Below are 23,444 nucleotides of genomic sequence, written 5' to 3' on the forward strand. Positions count from 1 at the left end.
AAACACTGTCTAGTTCAGTTGTCTTAAGCTTGGGGGGGGCGGGGCTGAAGGACTCCCTTGAGAATATGATGGACTCCAGCAAAAGGTATGTTCAGTTTTTTACTTAATATTGCAGGTAGTTTGTTGGAGCCTGTTTGTATACTTAAGCTTAAGAATGCCTGATATGGGAGTTCCCGTCGTGGCGCAGTGGTTAACGAATCCGACTAGGAACCATGAGGTTGTGGGTTCGGTCCCTGCCCTTGCTCAGTGGGTTAACGATCCGGCGTTGCCGTGAGCTGTGGTGTAGGCCGGCGGCTACAGCTCCGATTCGACCCCTAGCCTGGGAACCTCCATATGCCATGGGAGCGGCCCTAGAAAAGGCAAAAAGACAAAAAAAAAAGTGGTAAGTAGAATAATACCCCTCAGAGATGTCCACATTCTGATTTTCAGAGCCTGTGGATACATAGTACACGTGGCAAAAAGAACTTAGCAAATGTAATTTAAGACCTTGAGGTGGGGAAATTACCCTGAATTATCTGAGCAGGCTTTAGTTTAATCATAGGTTCCCTAAAAGTGGAAGGGAGGGGGCAGAAGAGTGGGTCAGGGAGATGAGATGGAAGAAGAAGCAAAGTACTGAATTTTGCCAATAACCCAAGTGAGAAAGAAATCCTCCCTTACAGCATCCAGAAAAGCAGGAAAGCTCTGTCAACAATGATTTTTTTGTCTTTTTTGGGGGGCCTCACCTGTGGCATATGCAAGTTCCCAGGCCACGAGTAGAATTAGAGCTACAGCTGCCAACCTACACCACAGCCACAGCAACTTGGCATCCAAGCCATATCTGTGACTTACACCACAGCTCACAGCAACACTGGATCCTTAACTCACTGAGCGAGGCCAGGGATCAAACCTGCATCCTCATGGATGCCAGTCAGATTCATTTCTGCTGAGCCACAATGGGAACTCCCTGTCAACAATGATTTTATTCAGGTGGGATCCATATCAAGACTACCACCTACAGGACTGTATGATGGTAAACTCGTGTTTAAGCCTCTAAATTTGTTATTAGGGAGTAAAGCGTAAGGGTGGGGAGGTGAAAAGGGAGAAAACAACTGTGTTAAAGTTCAGATTTCTTAGAAAATCTTGATGCTTTGTGTGTGCCTCAGGGATATGAGAATGGGTGGGGTGGAGGCGGGGGCCACTGTGTTCTGAAGTGGGCCTGGGGAAGGAGGAATTGTTTGGGAACCAATGGCAGCAACAGAAAGGAGGCAGATGACCAATGAGTGAAAAGTTTGCTCATGTGAGTCTTACTTTTTTTTCACTCACAAGAGCTTACTATCCATCACCTACTCTAAAGCCAAAAATCAGGGAGGTAGAGGAAGATTGGAAAGAAAAATCCCTGCTTTTACAGCTTATTAAGTTCATTGTAGAGATTGTTCTTATTAAAGCCTTAACGGACAATCACTGGCATTCTCTTATGTCACCCCACTAACAAGAACTTGTGTTTTAAAAAAATGGTCATGGAGTTACCGTTGAGGCTCAGTGGTTAACAAACCTGGGTAGTATCCATGAGGACGCATGTTCAATCCCTGGCCTTGTTCAGTGGGTTAAGGATCTGGCGTTGCTGTGAGCTGTGGTGTAGGTTGCAGACTCGGCTTGGATCCCGAGTTGCTGTGGTGTAGGCCAGCAGCTACACCTCCAATTCTACCCCTCGCCTGGGAACCTCCATGTGCTGTGGGTGCAACCCTAAAAACAAGATAAAGTAAGATGAAAATAAAGTCAGGTTGGGGAAGGAAAGGTTAAGAGCTCGCTTAAGCCTGAGTGCTTATTTTCTTGTACATCCTGAAGTCGGTTGTTTCTTAGAAAATGAACACCCTATTTTAGAGGACACACCGCCGTCCAAAAGACCTTTCCTAGCTTCATTTAGTTAGATGTAGCCATGTGATGAGATTTTAGCTGGTGGGAAGCATCACAGTTGAAACAAGCATGCAACTTAGTTGAGAGGTCCTTTTCCTTCTGTTTGGCTGGAGTTTAGGTATAATGACTTGAGCAACAGTTGCTGTCTTGGATCATGTGATGATTTTGAATAGAAACCATACAAACGATAAAACAGAGGAAGTTTGATTTCCTAATACTCGATACCTACCTACTGGCCTTAACACTAAACCCCCATGGAACATCTAATACCTCTACCTCTAGACTTGAATATGAAGGAGAAATACATTTCTTTGTTCTTTGCCTCTTATTTTGAGTTTTCTTGCTTCCTATAGTTAAGCCTAATCCTGTATAACAGTGCTATCTTACCTCATTCCAGTTACCTGCACAGATACATGGGAATGAATCAAGAATCAACCATAAACTTATTTACATAGAACACCTAATGTTTCTTTTTGGACTAAGACTATATAAAACAATTGCATTTGTTTTGGGAATTATATGGCGAAGATGATGTTGCCATATATTTAAAATAATTACATACTTTAAAAGTGAGTTTTGGGAGTTCCATTTGTGGCTCAGCAGAAACGAACCCAACCAAGATCCATGAGGATGCCTGTTCGATCCCTGGCCTTGCTCAGTGTGTTAAGGATTTGGCATTGCTGTGAGCTGTGGTGTAAGTCACAGACTCGGCTCAGGTTTGGTGTGGCTGTGGTGTAGGCCGGCAGCTGAAGCTCCAATTTGACCCCTAGCCTGGGAACTTCAATATGCCTCGAAATGTGACCTTAAAAAGCGGGGGGAAAAGAATTTCATGGTGTGTGAATTATATCAAAAAATTTATTTAAAAGAACATGTTAAAATCAATCACAATGAAAGAGCACTAAAGTTATTAAATTTTAAATTTCATTAAAGCTACCCATTTCTCTGGGATATGAGAATTATTTATTAAACATATCTGAAATGTAAAACTAACATCCAGATGCTTTAACTTGTGACAATTCTAATATCCCCCTTTAAGTTTGCCTCTATTTTATTATTATTCATTTCCAGATTCAGATTTTGCATTACTTTGGAGAGCATATTATCATCTTTTTTGTCTCCTGAAGCAGCCCCTTTGTTGAGGGCTTCTTCTGCTACAATAAAAAACTGTTCAGTTGGTTGAAGAATGCTTACTCCATAGCCATTGTTGTTGTAAATATGATTATTAGTCATCTTCAATTTGGGTGCTGGAAGAACCTGTTAAATGATTCAAGGAAATTAGTTTTTCAACAATTTCTATAAAAATAACAATCAATTTTGAAGAAGTGTTATATTCCTCACACTGGATTAATGTAGTATTAACTATAAAAATGTATAAAGAATAAATATTAAATGAAGTTTTCAATTGTATTAGTTACTGACAGAGATAACCCATTCTAGATGGGGTTATAGCAATAGCCCATGAAGTTGACTTTTAATATAACATAAATATGAAAATAATTTCAGATAGTGAAAATGATGAAAATAATTTAATGATGGGTAAACTAGAGTTTTGGGAGAAAACTTCCTTTTTTATCTTAATTTGTTTTATTTTGCAAAATGTCTTACAAATCTGCTCAATTAAATATCTCAGTATATTTAAAGTTACTACAATTTAAGTTGAAACCATTAAATTATAAGACTAAACTTGTTTCCTTTCTGTCAACCATCATTTAAGCTATATTTTAATTACTTGTACCATGTTTTTCCAAATCAACAATAACATTTATGCTAAAATTTAGGACTAAAACTAACATTTTAGTATCTGTCTAATAATTATAATTCTTACAATTTTACGTTAAAAAATATGAGAGTACCTTCATATTAACTCCACCTAAGGTGCTTTTTGAACTGTCACTGGTTCTGAGATTATTACAGTGATGAATTTCATTCCTTTCCAAAATAGCAATGCTCCCAGGATACAATTCAACACCAGCACCCTGTAAATTAAAAACAAATAAAACAATCTACAAAATACATGCACCTCTCCAAATTTTTCTTTAGATTTGAAAATCGTAATTATTAGCAATACACTAAGCTACATGACAATAAATGATAGTGCAAATGACAATTTATTGTAGAGATACTGTTTAAAAATGAACAAACTGTCAGAGGTTCATCAGGCCTAGAAGAAAGGTTAAAGCCATGTGGTCCATTACCTTGCTCTCCCATCTGAATCAAGACTCTAGAAAGGAGGAATTCCCTTTGTGGTTCAGTGGTTAACGAACCCGACTAGGATCCATGAGGATGTGGGTTCCATCCCTGGCTTCTCTCAGTGGGTTAAGGATCTGGCATTGCCATGCGCTGTGGTGAAGGTTGTAGATGCAGCTCCCATCTGGTGTGGCTGTGGCTGTGGTGTAGGTCAACAGCTACAGCTCTAATTCAACCCCCAGCCTAGAAACCTCCATATGCCTCGGGTGTGGCCCTAAAATAGCAAAAAAATAAAAAAAGATTCTAGAAAGGAGTAAAAAATTTCTTTAACTTCCTTTTCAATAGTTATAAAAATTTATACTCTAAATTCCTCATAATGCTGCTACAGTCTATCTCATTTTAGTGGAAATTAAGAAAAAGACATTCTATAAAAAGTTCTAAAAGTTCCCATCTTGACTCATTGGTTAACAAACCCAACTAGCATCCATGAGGACGCAGGTTTGATCCTTGGCCTCACTCAGTGGGTTAAGGATCTGGCGTAGCCCTGAGCAGTTATGTAGGTAGCAGATGTGGCTCAGATCTGGCATTGCTGTGGCTCTGGTGTAGCCTGGCAGCTATACCTCCAATTAGACCCCTAGCCTGGGAACCTCCATATGTCGCAGGTGCATAAAAAAGTCATACACAAACCAAAGGTAATATTTTCTTCCTTTGGACTTAGGCAGTTCATCTTTTCTGTGTGTACTATGACATGCTTATACTTGTCCTTATTTTACTTATTTTTAGCAGTTTCGAAGTTTATAATTCCATTCAGAGATAAAATCATCGTTACCCATTTTTACATATTAAGATCAAAGTTATTTATAGCTATATAAACCATAAATTTTATAAAATGAAATACCTGGGCACCAGTTATTTCACTATCTGTAATTGTCAAAGCAGCCCCTGTAAGAACACACACTCCTGTTCCTTCACATTTTAATATACAGTTTTCTAGAGTCATGTGGCCAGACTCTACCACCACAATACCATCAACTGTCCCTTGTTGTATCAAAGATAGATGCATTAGTTTCACATTATCAGCTTTGGACACCACAAAACTGTCATGAGAAGGTTCAGAAGTAATCATAATTTCCTCTCTCTTTCCAATTCCTGATTCATAGGGACAAAAATACAAAAATAAGTACTCCCAAAGCTTAAAGCCCTTCAATCATTAAATAATACTATTACTGTTTGTTTTTTCATGTATTTTTAACAAGTAATATCTGTAATTCTTCATTAACTAATTAGATACTTAGTGGAATCTCTTGTCCTTATTTTGATGCCATGATGGAAGAATCTGGGTTTAAAATCAATCTAAACGTACCTATGGTACTTAGCATACTCATTCCACTACATATTTCCCTATATCATATAGTCATCTCCAAAATGTGTTAAGATATAGAAGGTATCTTACCGAAACCTGGTTTCAAAACCATAATAAATTACTATCACTAGAAGGACTGGCAGAGGAGTTCCCTACTAGCCTAGTGCTTAAGGATCCAGTGTTATACTGCTGAGGCTCAGGTCACTACTGTGGTGGGGGTTCAGTCCCTCGCCTGGGAACTTTGGCATGCTGTGGGCATGGCCAAAAAATAGCAGAGACTCCTAAATTAGGTTACAGAATTAATGTAATCATATCCTTAAGTTTGTTCTAGAGTAGTCTGAGCAATCACCTAAATTTAACATCCATTCAAACATAAGGGCTTGGATCTTCAAAAAGTCTACAGATTTTTCGGAGTTGCCATGGTGGCTCAGTGGTTAACCAATCTGACTGGGAACCCATGAGGTTGCAGGTTCAATCCCTGGCCTTGCTCAGTGGGTTAAGAATCTGGCGTTGCTGTGCCTGTGGTGTAGGCCGGCAGCTGCAGCTCTGATTGGACCCCTAGCCTGGGAACCTCCATATAGCACAGATGTGGCCCTAGAAAAGACAAAAAAAAAAAAAGAAAAAAGGTACAAATTTTGTAAATCACAAATATGATCCTTATTACCATGTAGCCCAGCAAAATACAACTGATTACAGTCAACAAAATCTAGTGAAAATGTTGCTCAGTTTTTGAATTGATAGACAAAGTTTTAAGTCACTTGTCTTCTTTTGGCCAATGGGAATACCCTTACTTTAATATACAAGGGCAGAATTAAAGTCACTAAGTATCTTTTGAACCTAAAAGAAATGTAGTAAACTCTGCTTTTCTACTTCTATTTTAGCAAGTTTGCATGTAAATCTAACTTTCTCAGAAAATGCTGAGTATGTTTTAATATAATCCTGTATTTGAGTTTTCTTACTAAGGTGATATGAAGAGCTGTGGAGACAAGGAGAAAAATATAGATTGAATTAATAGAAAATATTATGAACGGATATTTTTCTGATTTTGATTATTTAGAACCTCTGCTTGCAGTGCTACATTATCATGGGGAAGAAGTAGGCTCATTGATTTGCTCTGGTATAGTATGTCCAAAAGAAGTCACCTGTACAAATAATACACTCTTGAACAAATGAGAAATCTTAATTATAAAAGGGACAGAGATTTTTGCGAAACATAAACACTGTCCCAGTTTCTAATAATCTGATTAACTATGTTGATAACATACAATTTGTCCAATATATATTGCTTTTAAAAGGATGCAAAGGATGCCCTGCTAACCCTTTATAATGATGTCATCAGTTAATAATGCAAGATTTACAGCTTGATATTCTCCTGGAAAAATAACTACTGTATCTCCACTGTAACAACTATCCAAAGCCAAATCTAAATCATCATGTTGCTGGAGAAGTGTGTCGGAAGATAAGTCCTTTACCTGAAAAGAAGAAATAAAACAATGTCAAAGTGAAACAGGTCATTTTAATCGGTTACTTACTGGTAACATGCTTTTCTCAAAGACTTACCTCCTATAGGTAATGCAATGTAAATACTGTATTATTAAATGCTCAAATGTTCATTAAATGCTCAAAGTATCAGCCCGTCAATTCAGGAATGATGAAAAGAGATTTTCTGTACAAGCACTAATAATTTTACAGAAGTCATATTTATGTACTACCTCCTAAGCCTCACAACAGTTCTTTGAGGTAAAGTATTATTATCTCCGTATATGGTTAAGAAATTAAAACTCAGATTGAATGATTTGCCCAAGGACACAGAGTTAGTGAGTTGTGAAGCTAGTGGTGGTGAAGCTTTAGACCTAGGTCTCGATGACACCACATCTCTCCACTGCCACTTTGTTTGCTTTAACTCAAACTGACCCTACAATTTTATTCTAGAACCAAAAAAGTACCAGAAATTTTAAAAAAACAAAAACAACGTCGTGGCACAGTGGAAACAAATGCAACTAGGAACCATGAGGTTTTGGGTTCAATCCCTGGCCTCTCAGTGGGTTGAGGATCCTCTGGTGCTGCTGTGAGCTATGGTGTAGGTCACAGACGCAGCTTGGATCTGGTGTTGCTGTGGCTGTGGTGTAGGCCAGCAGCTATAACTCCAATTCAACCCCTAGCCTGGGAACTTCCATATACCTCTGGTGTGGCCCTAAAAAGACAAAAAAAAAAAAAAGCTTTCAGACTAGATGGAGGTGATAGCTGCACGGCATTGTGAATGTACTAAATGTAACAGAACTGAACTGTTTGTTTTAAAATGGTTCATTTTGTTATTTGAATTTTACCTCAGTTTTAAAAAAGGGAAAATAAAAAGATACAAGAAGGAATAACCAAGAGCACACTCTCTCTGAGTCAGACAGCAACAGCAGCAGTAGTACAGGTGGAGGGGAAGTGGCTGTTCTTCCTAGCACCTGATATATTTTCAGACCCAGTTACCCTACCTGGTGTATTTTAGGAGAGTTACCACACTTTCCGAAGTACTACAGGGAAAATCTGACAACAATGATGGAAACATTATTGAGAGATGAATGGCAGAATAGTAATAATAACAGCAGTGACATTTTCGTGGTAGGCACTTTGCTAAAAGATTTATAGAGGAAGTTCCCTAGCACAGTGGGTTAAGGATCCGCTGTTGCTGCAGGTGTGGCTCAGGTCACAGCTGTGGCATGGGCTCAGGAACTTCCACACTGCCACAGGCACAGCCAAAAAAATTTACATAAAATATTTCACTTAAGCCTAAAGACTCTATAGAATAGATTCATTATTCTTTTTTACAGATAAGGAAATAAGAGAAACTGTGTAATTGATTTAACCTAATACAAGTATTATGAACAAAAACTGAATCAAACCCAAGATTTTATTATTTTAAAGCCTAGGTTCTTCATCACCACACTATCCTGTCTTCTAGAAAGAGAAGGAATAGGATAGAGTCCTCTAATGAACAGAGGGAACATGGCTGTTTCTCTTAGATATGGGAGAATAACCACTGTTTAACTTTAATCACTGAAACAAGTACTTCTTATCTTTATCAGGAGTGATTCAGAAGTCAGAGTGGGGCCTGAACCTAAAGATAGTCTTTGCAAGTTGAGAGCTTAGGGAATAAGAGAGGAAGTAAAGACATACTTAATTTGGTTGACAATATGTAGGACATTAATTCAATAGAAAATACAGGAGGACTAGGGATGGGCTATGTACAAAAAAATAATAAGTTAAAATTTAGAACTGCTGTATGTTAGTGAGATATATAGATGCCGAGAACTTGCAGTAATGTTGGTTAGAAAGGGGAATAAATTTGCTACAAAGCCACTGTGTGTCAGGCGCTACTAGGTATTTTATATACAACATCTCATTTCATCCTCAAAAAGCCCTATACAGTATCAGTGGTGGCGACGGTGCTAGTACCTATAATAGTTGTGGTAAACATTGTATTATTCTAAGCCCATTATAAATATGCACTCATTTAATCTTCACAGCTCTATAAGGAACACAGTATTATCCCCACTTTACAAACAGGGAACTAAAGCATAAATGGGTAAATAACTTGTTGAATATCACATAACTAGTAAATGGCAAAGCCAGAATCTGAATCCATGCAGTTTGGCTCCAGAGATCATCCTCTTAATCAGAACAGTACACAGTTTTTAATCACTTTTTTTTTTTTTTTTTTTTTTTTTTTTTGCCTTTCTAGGGCTTCTCCCGTGGCATATGGAGGTTCCCAGGCTAGGGGTCGAATCAGAGCTGCAGCCGCTGGCCTACACCACCACAGCCACAGCAACTTGGGATCCGAGCCGCGTCTGTGACCTACAACCACAGCTCACGGCAACGCCGGATCCTTAACCCACTGAGCAAGGCCAGGGATGGAGCCTGCATCCTCATGGATGCTAGTTGGATTCGTTTCCATTGCACCACGGTGGGAACTCCCTTATCACTCTTTTTAAAGCAGTCTGCAAATAAAGAAATTGGGGTTCAGAGGTAGGCAGCTTGCCAAAGGCAGCTACTTAAACACTGGGCTCCCTGACTACAAGATCCATGTCTCCACTAAACTACTTGTGAAGATCACCAGCATAAAGATGAGTGTGGATAAAATTGTTTAAGGAAAGAGCATGCAGCAGGAAAACGCCAGGCAAAGAATCTTCAAAGTTGAAAAAACTGTCAAAGGCTATGTATATAGATATGACTACCAAAAAATTACAACTATCAAATTTTGTCAACCTCCAAGGTATATCTAAAATCAAAGATTTAAGCAAAGTGGAAGTTGATATGATGCTGCCTTCTCAGAGTGGTCTTCCTCTCATTATCCTGTCCTCCGAAGTTCACGGATATTTACTTACACAAGTGAAGACAGGGTTACAAAGCACTGAATAAAAACTTGAGAAATTTCTTACTGTCACAGGAAAATAAAGCTAAAAACAGATTTTAAAACAAGTAAAAAGATAGGTAAAAATAAAAATATTTTAAAAGGCTGGAGATAAAAGCGAAATCTATACCTTACTTTACAATGATGTTTTAAAAGATGTTTACAAATATAATTAGTATAATAATCAATGTTATTGAAAAGCTGACCCAATAAGCAAATCAAAGGAAAATTAAATTTTGTTGAAAATAATAAAAAAAGGGTAGGACAGCAGACAAGAACAGTCTCATAAGCCAGCTTTATCTCTCATCACTCTCCTCATAGATATTAAACACCAACCTTTCTGGATTTCTTTTAGTTCCTCACATATAGCTCTCATATTCTCTCTTGTCAAACATGCACTGATTTTCTAATTCAACAAAAAATGTTGGGCACCTATCACGTGCCAAGCATCATGTTAGGCTGACTGGTAAATATACACCCCTTGCTCTCAAGGAGCTCATATTATAGTAAAAGAGACAGACATCTAATAGACAGCCACAAAAAGTGTCTAACACAGTCATGATAAGAAAAAGTGCCAGTAAAGGGAAGTGCAGGTGCATGGGAGTATATAGTAGTCTCCTGTGTTCTGGAAGGTTGAGAGAGCCTTTTTCTATGGAAATGACTTTTAAATTGAGACCTGAGGGATGCGCAGTAACTCTGAAACAACATGGTGTATGTACACCAGGATGTGGTATTTCTGAGGGAAAAGAGGGTACATGAAGGTGACGAGGGATGTGGTCAGGCTAACTCTCAGAAGAGCGTGACTAACAGCTGAGTAGGTGGTGGTGCCGTTTACTGAAACAGAACTCCAGAAAATAAACAGGTCAGTGGATAAGATCATGAATTTAATTGTGGATATTTGAGTTGAAGTACTCATGAGATAGATAGTCAAAAGGTGATGAGCAATAATAGGCAGTTGGACACAGAGGTTTAGGGATTGGAACAAAAATGTGGGCTGTGGATACACATTTTGGATTATCAGTGTATATAACTGAAGTCATGAGAAGAGATCAGATGAGTCATTTAGGGATATTACAATGCAGAAAAAAAAAAAAAGATAAGTGCCAAGTATTTAGGGGACAGAAGGAGAAAAAAACAACCAGAGAGATTGAAACCAGCAAAGTATAGTAACAGAGGACAATGAAAAAAAGTATTCCAGGGAGAGAGCTATGAAATGCTACTGAGGGGGAAGTGAAATGGAAATATTTACTCTTTGACTTAGAACATTTTCCCCTTTTGGGCTGGTTAAATTTATACTCATCTTTCGGGTTTCATCTTGAGTTATTTCTTTCAGCCAGGATTCCTAACTCTGGCTTCTGTACCTGTCCTATGTGCCTTCTGTACATACTCCTATTGTGTCATTTATCATTCTGTATTGTAATTGTAATAGCAAATTTTCTTGTCCATATGCCCAGCATAATCAAACTTGTCAAAAGTATGGACAAAGCAAGACTGTGGGTCTGATTCAAAATTGTATCTCCCTCAAATGCAGTATTTCTCACATTTGTATCCCATAGTTATTAGAGGGCACCTGGCAACAAGATTAGTATTCAGTAAATAGTTGTTGGTATTTATTTACTTAGTACCTATTGTATGTTAATCACTGAGCTGGGTGTAATGGACGAAATAAGGCATTCATGTCAGACAAGAACCCAACCTTCAAAGGGCTTCTCTTCTGATTACATGCTTAAACATAAATGAACAAATAAGGATAAAATGTATTTCTTACCATTTCGGTAGTCATCACTTTTGCTACGATATGTGTTATTGTCTTTCCAAAATCTCTTTTTCCTTTCCTACGCCTAAGAATTCTTGGAAAGAAAGGTCCGTGAACTCTAAAGTTGAAAACATTTATTTATGATTAAATTAGCATGAAAAAGACTCAACATACTTACTTAGAGAATAAAAAGATGCTTGGTACTAAGCATCTTTGAGAAATAGGTTTCACTAATTTTAACCTCCTTGAGAGCAGTGAGCAACTTAAGAGCAATGGAATGATAGAATTCTTTTAGATAACTGTTGAAACCTTTGAACTCCAAAATCTTTTCATTTTAATGAATATCTGCATGCACCCCACTATAATCAATATCTCAATCATTGCAACTTTTCAGTACAGTAGAAATTTTCCTGATTGTACTTTCATAATCCATTGAATTGTAGACTTACTCAAAGTAGAAGTATAAGAATGTTTTATGACATGCCTATTTTTAATACTGTGTTTAATTAACAGATTGTTTTTGTTTCAAAGAATAAGTTCTTCATAGATATAGTTGGCTTTTGGCCTCTCATCAGAACAATTCTAGTTTCTCTGTTTAACTGTTTGCTCTTTAGCACTTTTTGTCAATTCCATTCTTTCTCTCCTTTCTGCTTTGCTTTACAGTTTCTATTTCCCGTCATTTAAGTGTCATCAAAAGAAAGAAAAAAAACAGTATAGTTTTTACCATTACCGTCAGCCAAAAGGGACACTCCTTTTCCAGTAGATTTACCAGTAGTCTCCTTAGGTGTGATCTTTTGGGTTTTCTGTAGCACTTCGATTATTGCTTGATGCTAATGGGGTGCAGGATTAGTACCAATATTTTTTCAGCTTATATTTTGATTACCAATATTTTTGTGAACCTTAAAATTTCAGGAAATTTTCTAAGAATTTATCATGCCTGTTATTAAATTCTGAATTCCGAGATATTAGCAATGTCCTCCAAAACAGAAGTTTCATTTAACATTTCAAAATCAAACCCATTCAGCATTTTTATACCTATATAAGGCAAATGGTTTTGATATTAAGAGAATTATTCATACATTTTCCCACCATATATCCAATTATTAGTTGCTCAAAGAATAAAGCATTTTACATGCAGGAAATAAGTAGTTTATCATACACTCCTGGTTTTAAAATATATCAGTGATTTTTCAAATTACTAATTTTTTGAATTATATCTTTATTAAGGCATAATTTACATAACACACTTTTCTATGAGGTTTCACAAATGTATACACCCGTTTAACTCAGTAACAATAATGAAGATATAGAACATTCCCATGACACTGATAAATTCCTTCATGCCTCTTTACAGTCAGTCCTGCACAGCACTCCCAGAAAACCACTGCTCTGCTTTCTGTCATAGATCCTTTTCTTGGAATTTTTTTTTTTCTTTTTTGACCACCCTAAGAAAATTCCTGGGCCAGGGATCAGATCCCAGCTGCAGTTGCAACCTACGCCACAGCTGGGCAACACCGGACCCTTAACCTACTGTGCCAGGCAGGGGACTGAACCTGCGTCCCAGTGCCCCAGAGATGCCATCAATCCTGTTGTGCCACAGTGGGAACTCTTAGAATATTTAAATGGAATTTTAAAGTGGAATATGCTATGTACTCTCTTTTGTCTAGCTTTTTTTGGTCGAACTATTTTGAAATCCATCATTTTATTTTGTGGATCAGCAAGTTGTTTCTTTATACTGCTGAGCAATATTCCATTATGGGATTTTCTACCTATAAGATCATGTCATCTTCAAGTAGAGATGATTTTTACTTTTTCCTTTCTGATATGGATGACTTTACTTTTTCTTACCTATTGCTCTGGCTAGAACCTCTAGTACAATTTGAATACAAGTGTCAAGAGTGGACATCCTTGTCTTGTTTCTGATCTTAGGGGCAGGGGAACATCCATTCTTTTGTCAATAACTACGATGTTAGTTACAGGTTTTTCATAGATGGCCTTAAACAGGTTGAGGAAGATCCCTTCTAAGCATTTAGAGAATTTTTATCATGAAACAGTGTTGGATTTTGTCAAATGCTTTTTCTGTGACTATTGAGATGATAATGTGGCTTTATTGTGTATGACATTGATTTATTTTCCTATGTGAAACCAATCTTGCTTTCTGGGGATAAATTCCACTTGGTCATAGTGTCTGATCTTTTTTGTATGTTGCTAGACTGTTAATGTATTACTGAGGATTTTGCATCTATATTGGTACAGGACAATTTTCTGTAGTTTTCTTGTGACATTTTAGCAATACTGAGTCTTCCATTTCAAGAACATGAAATATCTCTCCGTTTATATTTCCTTTTCTGTAATCATAGTTTTGCAACTTTCCATACATAGATCCTATACATATTTTGTTAGATTCATACGCAAGTATTTTATTTGTTGGCTCTATTTTAAGTGATTTTATTTTAAATTTAAATTCTTCCTGGTATGTAAGGAAGCAATTGACTTTTTACTGAGGTATAGTTGCTTTATACTACTGTATTCCTTTTCAGGTGTACAACGATGCAAAATTTTTATAGATTACACTTCATTTATAATTATTATAAAATATTGGCCATATTCCCTGTGCTGTACAATATATCCCTATTTATTGTATACACAGCAGTGTGTGCCTTTTTTTTTTTTTTTTTTTTTTGCTTTTCAGGGCTGTACCTGTGGCATATGGAGGTTCCCAGGCTAGGCGTCTAATTGGAGCTTACAGCTGCCAGCCTACGCCACAACCACAGCAACGTCAGATCCAAGCTGCATCTGTGATCTGCACCACAGTTAGTTCATGGCAACGCCGGATCTTTAATCTACTGAGCAAGCCCAGTGATCAAACCTGCAACCTCATGGTTCCTAGATGGATTCATTTCCGCTGTACCACGATGGGAACGCTAGTGTTTACCTTTTAATTCCCTACCCTTATCTTGTTTCTCCCCTCTTTCCTCTCCCCACAGGTAACCACTGGTTTTTGCTCTGTACCTGTGAGTCTGTTTCTGTTTTTTGTTATAGTCACTAGTTTATCTTTTAGATTCCACATGTAAATGCTAGCATGTCTGTCTGACTTATTTCACTAAGTATAATACCCCCCAGGTCCTTCCATGTTGTTGCAAACTGAAAATTTTCATTCTTTTTACAGCAGGGTATTTTAGTATATGTGTGCGTGTGTGTGTGTGTGTGTGTGTGTGTATACATATGTATACACATATATTTTTATATATATATATATATAATATATATATATGGACTTAGGTTGCTTCCATATCATGGCTCTTGTAAAGAATGCTGCTCTGAAGATTGGGGTGGAAGCAGCTGACTTTTTAATATTAATCTTATATTCTGTGAACTTGCTATACTCATTTTTTTTGTTGCAGGATTTTTGGTTATTGTTGTTCTTTAGGATTGTCTATGTAGATAATCATGTCATCTGCAGAGTTTTATTTATTCCTTACCAAGATTATACTTTTCACTTCTACTTGTCTTATTGTACTACCCAGGACTTCCAGTATGATGTTGAATAGAAGTGATGGGAGAAAATATCCTTGCTTTATTCCTGATCTTAGGGGGAGAACATCCAGTTTCTCACCACTGAGCGTGATGTTAGCTGCAGGTTTTATGTAGATGTTCATAAGAGAAATTCTCTTCTAGTCCTATTATTATTATTGCTTGATCTGTCAACTGTTGAAAAAAGGATACTGAAGTCTCCAACTCAATGATTTGTCTGTTTGTTTGTTGCTGGGTACATACACACATTAAGGATTGTTGTCTTCTTGGAAAGTGAAACCCTGTATCATTGTGGAACTCCTGATTTTACCAGTTCTGAAGACCTGCTTTATCTGAAATATAGCTACTCCAGCATTTTAATGGAGTGTGTTAGAATGAACTATCTTTCTCTAACTCTTTACTTTGAATATTTCTTAACCTTTATATTTAAAGTGAGTTTCTGGAGTTCCTGTCATGGCACAGCGGAAATGAATCCTACTACGAACCATGAGGTTGCAGGTTTGATCCCTGGCCTCACTCAGTGGGTTAAGAATCCGGCGTTGCTGTGAGCTGTGGTGTAGGTCACAGATGTGGCTCAGATCTGACGTTGCTGTGGCTGTGGCATAGGCCAGCAGCTATAGCTCTGATTAGACCCCTAGGCTGGGAACCTCCATGTGCCGCGGGTGTAGCCCTAAAAAAAAAGACAAAAAATAAAAAATAAATAGAGTTTCTTACAGATAACACATGGTTGGATCTTGTCTTTTTATCCACTTTGACAGTCTCTTTTGTTTTACGTATTTAGATCATTCACATTTAAAGTGAATATTCAGGAGTTCCCATTATGGTGCAGCAGAAATGAACATGACTAGTATCCATGAGGATGTGGGTTTGACCCCTGGCCTGCGCAGTGGGTCAAGGATCCAGCGTTGCTGTGATCTGTGGTGTAGGTCACAGACTTGGCTCTGATCCCACATTGCTGTGGCTGTGGCATAGGCTGGCAGCTGTAGCTCTGATTCGACTCCTACCCTGGCAGCTTCCATATGCCGTGGGTGTGGCCCTAAAAAGCAATAGTAATAATAATAAAATGATTATTTGTGTAGTTGTATTAATATACTTGTAATGGTTTTCTATTTGTTGTAGTTTTTTTGTTTGTTTGTTTGTTTTTTGCTTTTTTAGGGCCACACTCGTAGCTGTTGTAGTTATTTTTCCCTCCTTTTCTGCCTCCTCTAATTTTAGTTGAGCATTTTTGATTCTATTTTATCTACCCTCCTAACATATCAATTACTTAAAAAAAAATTTGTGTTTGCCCTATAGATGGCAATATACATTTTAAACTAGGTCCATCTTCAAATAACACTGTACTACTACACATATAGTGCAGATACCTTTTAACAGAGTATCCCCAGTTCTCCCCTTCCTTCCCTTATACTGTTGTCACTTATTTAACCAACTGACTCAGTATTATCACCCAATACCATCATAACTGGTATAACTATTACTTCAAGCAGTTATCGTTTAGATTAAGGTTTTATTTTGCCTTCATCTATTTCTTCTCCAAAGCTCTTCTTTTGTATATGTAGATCTGAGTTTCTGACCTTTAATAATTTTTCTTCTCCCTGAAGAAATTCGTTTAGCCTTTCTTGCAGGGCTGATCAGCCTATTGGTGACAGATTCCTTTTTTTTTTTTTTTTTTTTTTTTTTTTGCTTTTTAGGGCTGCACCCACAGCATATGGAAGTTCCCAGGTTAGGGCAGCTACAGCTGCCAGCCCACACCACAGCAATGCGGGATCAGAGCCGTGTCTGCAACCTATACCACAGCTCATGGCAACGCCAGATCCTTAACCCACTGATTGAAGCCAGGGATTGAACACTCATCCTCAGGAATCCTAGTTGGGTTTGTTAACCACTGAGTCATGAAGGGAGCTCCAGTTTCCTTTGGATTTTGGTTGTTTTCTCTTAGGAAGCTATTTCTCTTTTTTTGGCCACCCCATAGCATATAAATCCATATAGCATATCTGATCCCTAATCCAGGGATCAGATCCAAGCCACACTTGTGAACTACGCTGCAGCTACAGCAACACCAGATCCTTTACCCCACTGTGCTGGGCCAGGGCAGGTATCACACCTACATCCCAGTGCTGCAGATACACTGCAGCAGGAACTCCATCCTTCATTTTTGAAGGATCATTTCACTGGATCATCTCACTCCACTCTCATCTTGTTTGCAGAGTTTTTTTTTTTTTAAATAAGAAAACCACTGTGTTTTTCATTCTTGTTCACCTGTAGCTAGGATTCCCCCCGCCCTCCTTAGCTTCTTTTAAGATTTTTTATCTATGGTTTTCTTCAGTTTGAATATAATATGTTTATAGATTTTGGTGGTATTTATCATGCTTGGTGTTCTGTAAGCTTCCTGGATCTGTGGTTTGGTGTTTGCATTTAATACTGGGAAATTTTCACCATTGTTGATTTAAATATTTTTTCTGCTGCATTTGCTTTCTTCTTTTCTGATATTCCAATTGCAATATGCTACATACACTCTTTGAAACTACTCCATTGTTCTTGGATGTTTTGTTCTGTTTTTTCATTTTTTCACTTTGCATTTCAGCTTGAGACAATTCTATTGACATATCTTCAAGCTGATTCTTTCCTCAGTTGTGCCCCATCTGTTGGTGAGCCCTTCAAAGGTATTCTTCATTTCTATTTACAGTGTTTAGTGACTTCTATCATCTTCTTTTTTTTTTTTTTTCTTTTTAGGGCCACACCTGCAGCACATGGAAGTTCCCAGGCTAGGGGTTAAATCAGAGCTGCAGCTGCTGAGCCGAATCTGTGACCTATGCCATGGCTTGTACCAATGCCGGATCCTTAATCCACTGAGTGAGGTCAGGGATCAAACCTGCATCCTCATGGATACTAGTCAGGTTCTTAATCTGCTAGGCAAAATGGGAACTCCTATCATTTTTAATTTTATTTTATTTTTTATTTTTTATTTTATTTTATTTTTTTGTCTCTTTGCCATTTCTTGGGCCCCTCCCGCGGCATATGGAGGTTCCCAGGCTAGGGGTTGAATCAGAGCTGTAGCTGCTGGCCTACACCATAGCCACAGCAACGCGGGATCTGAGCCATGTCTGCGACCTACGCCACAGCTCACGGCAACGCTAGATCCCCAACCCACTGAGCAAGGCCAGAGATCGAACCCGCAACCTCATGGTTCTTAGTTGGATTCGTTAACCACTGAGCCACGACAGGAACTCCCATTATTTTTTAATTCAGTCTTACGCTTTCCATCTTCTTACATTACCCATATGCTCCTTCATTTTGTGTACTTTTTTCCATTAAAGCCTTTAAGATATTAATCATGGCTATTTTAACTTTCCTGTCTGATTAATTCCAAAATCATACCCAAGTCTGGTTCTGATCCTTGCTTTCCCTCTTCAGACTTATTTATTCATGCCTTTTAGCATGTCTTACAATTTTTTGTTGAAAGCCAGGCATGACATTTTGGCTAATAAGAACTAAGAGAGCAGGCTTTTAGGGTGAGGTTTTATATTAATCTGACCAGGAGGTAGACTGTTTTTGTTTGCTGTAGCTTTGGGTGTCAGTGGCTTCAAATTCCTGTATTTTCCAGATTTCTTTTTTCTCTATATCTCTGGGCTTCATTTAAAACTTCTCTTTAGAAGGGTTTGTGTCTTATAGTTCTTTTAATTATAATCCAGTTATTATACTGGAACCCAGTTGGTGGGGTTTTAAGGTTTAGCAGAGAGAAAGTATTCTATACTCTTATGGTTAAATATCAATATTTTAGGGAGTCTCTGTCCCTAGACTGTGACCTTCACAAGTGTTTCTTAGTCCTCTCTTTCCCCAGACAGGAAGACTAGAGGGGGCTAGAGTCAGGGTAATGCCCTTCCTCTAGGTGGGAAAAAGCTCTGATAAAGTCTTTTACCCTGGATAGTAGATCTGTGTTTTAGAAAATGCCCTGGATATATTTCACAATGGTTACCTTTCTTTTCACTCTGGCAGAGTCATCATGGGCTCTTTCTTGGCTCTTTACCTGAGAACCTAGTGAGACTCCTGGGGGTAGGAGAATTGCAGCTGCCCTGGAGTTTCTCACTCACATACCAGTTAACATTCAGCTCCATCAATTTATCAAAATTACCATTTAAGTATTCTTACAATTCATGGCTCTAGCAGGTTCTGTTCAAGGTAAGCAGATCTTAGCTGTGACTCTCTGAATTTACCTCTCTCCAGATTTCAGCGTGGCAGTTTGTCCTGTGACCTCAGTTCTCTGATGATTCCAAGAAAGTAGTTTTCAGTTTATTCAACTTTTTTCTAGTTGTAAGGATAGGAGTGATAACCCACAAGCTCTTTGCATGTCAGAGCTGAATCTGGAAATCCTTGGTTCTTTTTTATAGTTTCCATTTCTCCACTGAGATTCTCTGTATACTTATTAACACTATATTTTCCTGTAATTCTTTGAACATATTCATAGTAGCTGCTTTGACGTCTGTCTGACAGATCTACCATCTGGGCACATTCAAAAATCAGATTCTGGAATTCCCTTGTGGCTCAGTGGGTTAAGAACCTAACTAGTATCCATGAGAATGAAGGTTCAATCCATAGGCTTGGTCATTGAGTTAAGGATCTGGCATTGGTGCAAGCTGCAGTGTAGGTCATAGGTGCAGCTTGGATCCTGTGTTGCTGCAGCTGTGGTATGGGCTGGCAGTTGAAGCTCCAATTTGACCCCTAGCCTGGGAACTTTCATATGCTTGCAGGTGTGGCCATAAGGGAAAAAAAAAATCAGATTGTATTAACTTTCTTTTTTCCTAAATGTGGATATAATTTTCTGATTTCTTTGAATGTCTGTTAATTTTAGGTTGAACACTGGAGATCTGGGATATTATATTCCAGTAACTCTGCATTGTGTTTTGTTCTTCTGAGGAGTGTTAGTCTTGTATTCTAGGGGGCAGTTAACTTGCCCGGCCTCAAAATGCAAAAGGTTTTCCTTAAGATATGCAGCAGCTGACACCTCTGTTTAGTTCTCTCCACTTTGATGCTTTGCCTTCATTCTTCCTTACTTAGCAGAGTTCCTAGATTTCTCTCTCCTGCCACTGCTAGCAGTGTTTAGTGGTCAGCCAAGATCTGAGCAGAGATTATGCTCCAATTTTAGGTCTCACCCCTTTGCAGCTCTCTCACTTTCAAAATATACAAACTAAATTTCCAACTGCTGCGCCAGCTCTGAACTCTGTCCTTTGTCACTTTGAAACAGTTAAGATGGCTTGTTTTTTGCTGCCAGGGCTTTGAGAACTGGTGATAACTCTCAGACCCAAAAGCCACAAGTTCTTACCCATTCCAAGTGTAAGTCCATTTTAAGGACAAACTTTTCTGGTTGCTGTCTGCTTTCAGTCATTTCACAGTACCTTCAAAAGGTGGAGACTTTTAATATATTTGTCCAGAATTTATAATTGTTATCTATGGAAGGGTGTGACCAGTTAGCTCACTCCACTCCCCCAGGGATGAGATTCTCTGTGAATATAACTTTTAAGATGAAGGAACTCTATGTTGCCCTGTACCATTAGAATCTAAAGTCTAGTGATAATAACTTATATTAAAATTCAACTTCTGATGAATCTGGATTTCTAGATAAGTGGATTTCAAATATTCATCTATACTGATTTCCCCAAATAATCCTGAAGTTTTATTATACAGAAATCCTGATAACAATGAAACAAAAAATGTCACTAGAATGAGATTCTTAGTGATTTTTTAAAAGAGCAAACTTGAAATAAAATAGGAAGAGATTTAAGCTAACAATTAATTGTTAGACAAGTGAAATGTGGCTCAGAATTCCTCAAGTGGGAGTTCCCGTCATGGCACAGTGGTTAACGAATCCGACTAGGAACCATGAGGTTGCGGATTTGGTCCCTGCCCTTGCTCAGTGGGTTAAGGATCCGGCGTTGCCGTGAGCTGTGGTGTAGGTTGCAGACGCAGCTCAGATCCTGCGTTGCTGTGGCTCTGGCGTAGGCCAGCGGCTACAGCTCCGATTCAACCCCTAGCCTGGGAACCTCCATATGCCACAGGAGCAGCCCAAGAAAAGGCAAAAAGACAAAAAATAAATAAATAAAATAAAATAAAAATATTAAAAAGAAAGTGGACCCCAAAGGAAGGAGTTTAACAATTTAGTATGAAATTCTCTTAAGTCCTTTGGCTCTACTCAAGATATTGCATTAATTTTGGGATTATGAAAAAGAATTCCTGTTGTTTAACCTCTGTTTATAAAAAAGACAGAAATATATACTTTACTGCACAGTAATGTAAAATATTTTAATATTTTAAATAAAATTTTAATTTAATTTTATTTAACATTTTAAATAAAAATAGTTAAATATTTTAATATTTAATCTGGAGAATGATGCTGATTAAACCTGCACTGTTTTATTTATCATCAGAAACAAATTTTCAACTTAACTTTGGTTAGAAAATAAGAAATTATGAGGCAGCCAAATTGGTCAACTCTCTCTCTACTTTGCATTTTATATGTGGAAAAGGTCTACCTACTCTTTTCTTATGCTTTGGCCAAAATTAAGAAGGTAAAGAAGAAAGGTAAGGAAAGGACTATATTTGTGAGATTTTTTTCCATCAAAAAACCCAATATAGTGATTTCAGTGAATTCAGCTAATATAAAGATAATTTCACAATATTGGAGGTTTGCATCTATGCTTATTTTGTAAAGTGGGCATCTACTTTTATAATCTGTTTCAATTGGGGTAACACATGACAAGTTAAGAGATAATGATAAAAGAATGACCATGTAATCTTTTTGTTTCCATTTAAAATAGAGCAAATTATTACCGGAGGCGTAAATCTTCCCACATTTTCAATAATCCACAGAGCATTACTATCTCATAGTACTTTTTCCAGCATTCAACAGCCTCTGCTGCAGATGGATCTTCTTTAATATTGTTCTGATACTCGATGAGCTCCACTCGCTTGTTTTTATACTTCTCCAAAGTTTTTTTGAAACGTTGTGCAATAGGACCAGGTATTGTTCCATCTTGTATATCACACCACCTGAAAAGTATAAACATAGTTACAATATTTATCTTATATAATGTGGTGAATAGGTTTCTAACTATACTTACAAATTAATTCTTTCTTCAATCAAAGCAGTATAATTCTCACAACTTTCTTCATCATCCCAGTCCCTCCAAAGAAAGTCATAAAAAAACCTGTGATAAATAAAAGTGATAAAAATCAGCCAGTACTATGTTTAGAATTAAAAAGACATTCTCATGTCACAAATCTTTATATAAACCTTAATGGTTAAGAAAGATTTTTTTTTTTTTTGTCTTTTTGTCTTTTTGCTATTTCTTCGGGCCGCTCCCGCGGCATATGGAGGTTCCCAGGCTAGGGGTTGAATCGGAGCTGTAGCCACTGGCCTACGCCAGAGCCATAGCAACGCAGGGATCCGAGCCGCGTCTGCGACCCACACCGCAGCTCACAGCAACGCCGGATCGTTAACCCACTGAGCAAGGGCAGGGACTAAACCCGCAACCTCATGGTTCCTAGTCGGATTCGTTAACCACTGCGCCACGATGGGAACTCCAAGAAAGATATTTTAAAATGGTCTTTCAGTAAAGTAAAACTTTAAACATTACATGATCTAGATTTTAGTTCAGGTTACTACAATAAGATAATGTTTCTTGAAGTAGGATTGTACAATTCAGGTTCCACATTCATAGATTGTGGCTATGATTTTGTTTAACAAAAATATAATACTTAAGATACAATCATAATTGTATATTCCGGGGAGCATTAGAAAAAACAAAAACCTGCCCCCTAATATTCTGTATTATATTTATATATAGCTTCTCTGAAATTCTATCAACTTGTAAGAAGCAATCATAATGGAGATGATGATTCTAGTATTTATAATGTCTTTAAAATGTGAAAAATGAAATCTAATATATTTAAGTTGCTTAAACATGAACAGAATTTAGTATTACTTATCTCTAGAACTTTTTAAAATTCCGTTTTTGTAAAATGCAAGATCAAAGAATAGCAAACGTCACTGCCCACATGTATTATTTCCACGAGAGAATGTTTTAACTAAAAGAATTATAAATATGTTCATTAGAAATAGAAAAACCTGAATTCAGCTGTAAATATTAAATCAAATAGGGGTTCCCTTGTGGCCTAGCAGTTAAGGATCCAGCATTGTCACTCTGTGGCTTGGGCCACTGCTATAGTGCCAGTTTGATCCCTGGCCTGGAAACTTTCACATGCCCCCCAAAAGTTAAATAAAGTGCCCATCGGAGTTGCCATGTGGCCCTGTAGGT

At 37.7% G+C, this 23,444-nt stretch overlaps 1 protein-coding gene across 1 annotated transcript in view; it reads right to left on the bottom strand.

The window, feature by feature from the left end:
* SHCBP1L (SHC binding and spindle associated 1 like) overlaps positions 2,565-23,444 on the bottom strand; it is a 33,394-nt gene continuing 12,514 nt past the window's right edge. Inside the window, exons 4-10 of the mRNA XM_021063784.1 lie at positions 22,248-22,334; positions 21,958-22,176; positions 11,611-11,716; positions 6,762-6,915; positions 4,979-5,229; positions 3,747-3,869; positions 2,565-3,147 (exon numbers count right to left, since the gene is read on the bottom strand). Coding sequence (XP_020919443.1) covers positions 2,896-3,147; positions 3,747-3,869; positions 4,979-5,229; positions 6,762-6,915; positions 11,611-11,716; positions 21,958-22,176; positions 22,248-22,334 — 1,192 coding nt within the window. The 3' untranslated portion in view covers positions 2,565-2,895. The remainder of the gene's footprint in view (positions 3,148-3,746; positions 3,870-4,978; positions 5,230-6,761; positions 6,916-11,610; positions 11,717-21,957; positions 22,177-22,247; positions 22,335-23,444) is intronic.

Source organism: Sus scrofa, chromosome 9, assembly GCF_000003025.6.
Source record: "Sus scrofa isolate TJ Tabasco breed Duroc chromosome 9, Sscrofa11.1, whole genome shotgun sequence".
In the NCBI taxonomy this organism is placed as follows: domain Eukaryota; kingdom Metazoa; phylum Chordata; class Mammalia; order Artiodactyla; family Suidae; genus Sus; species Sus scrofa.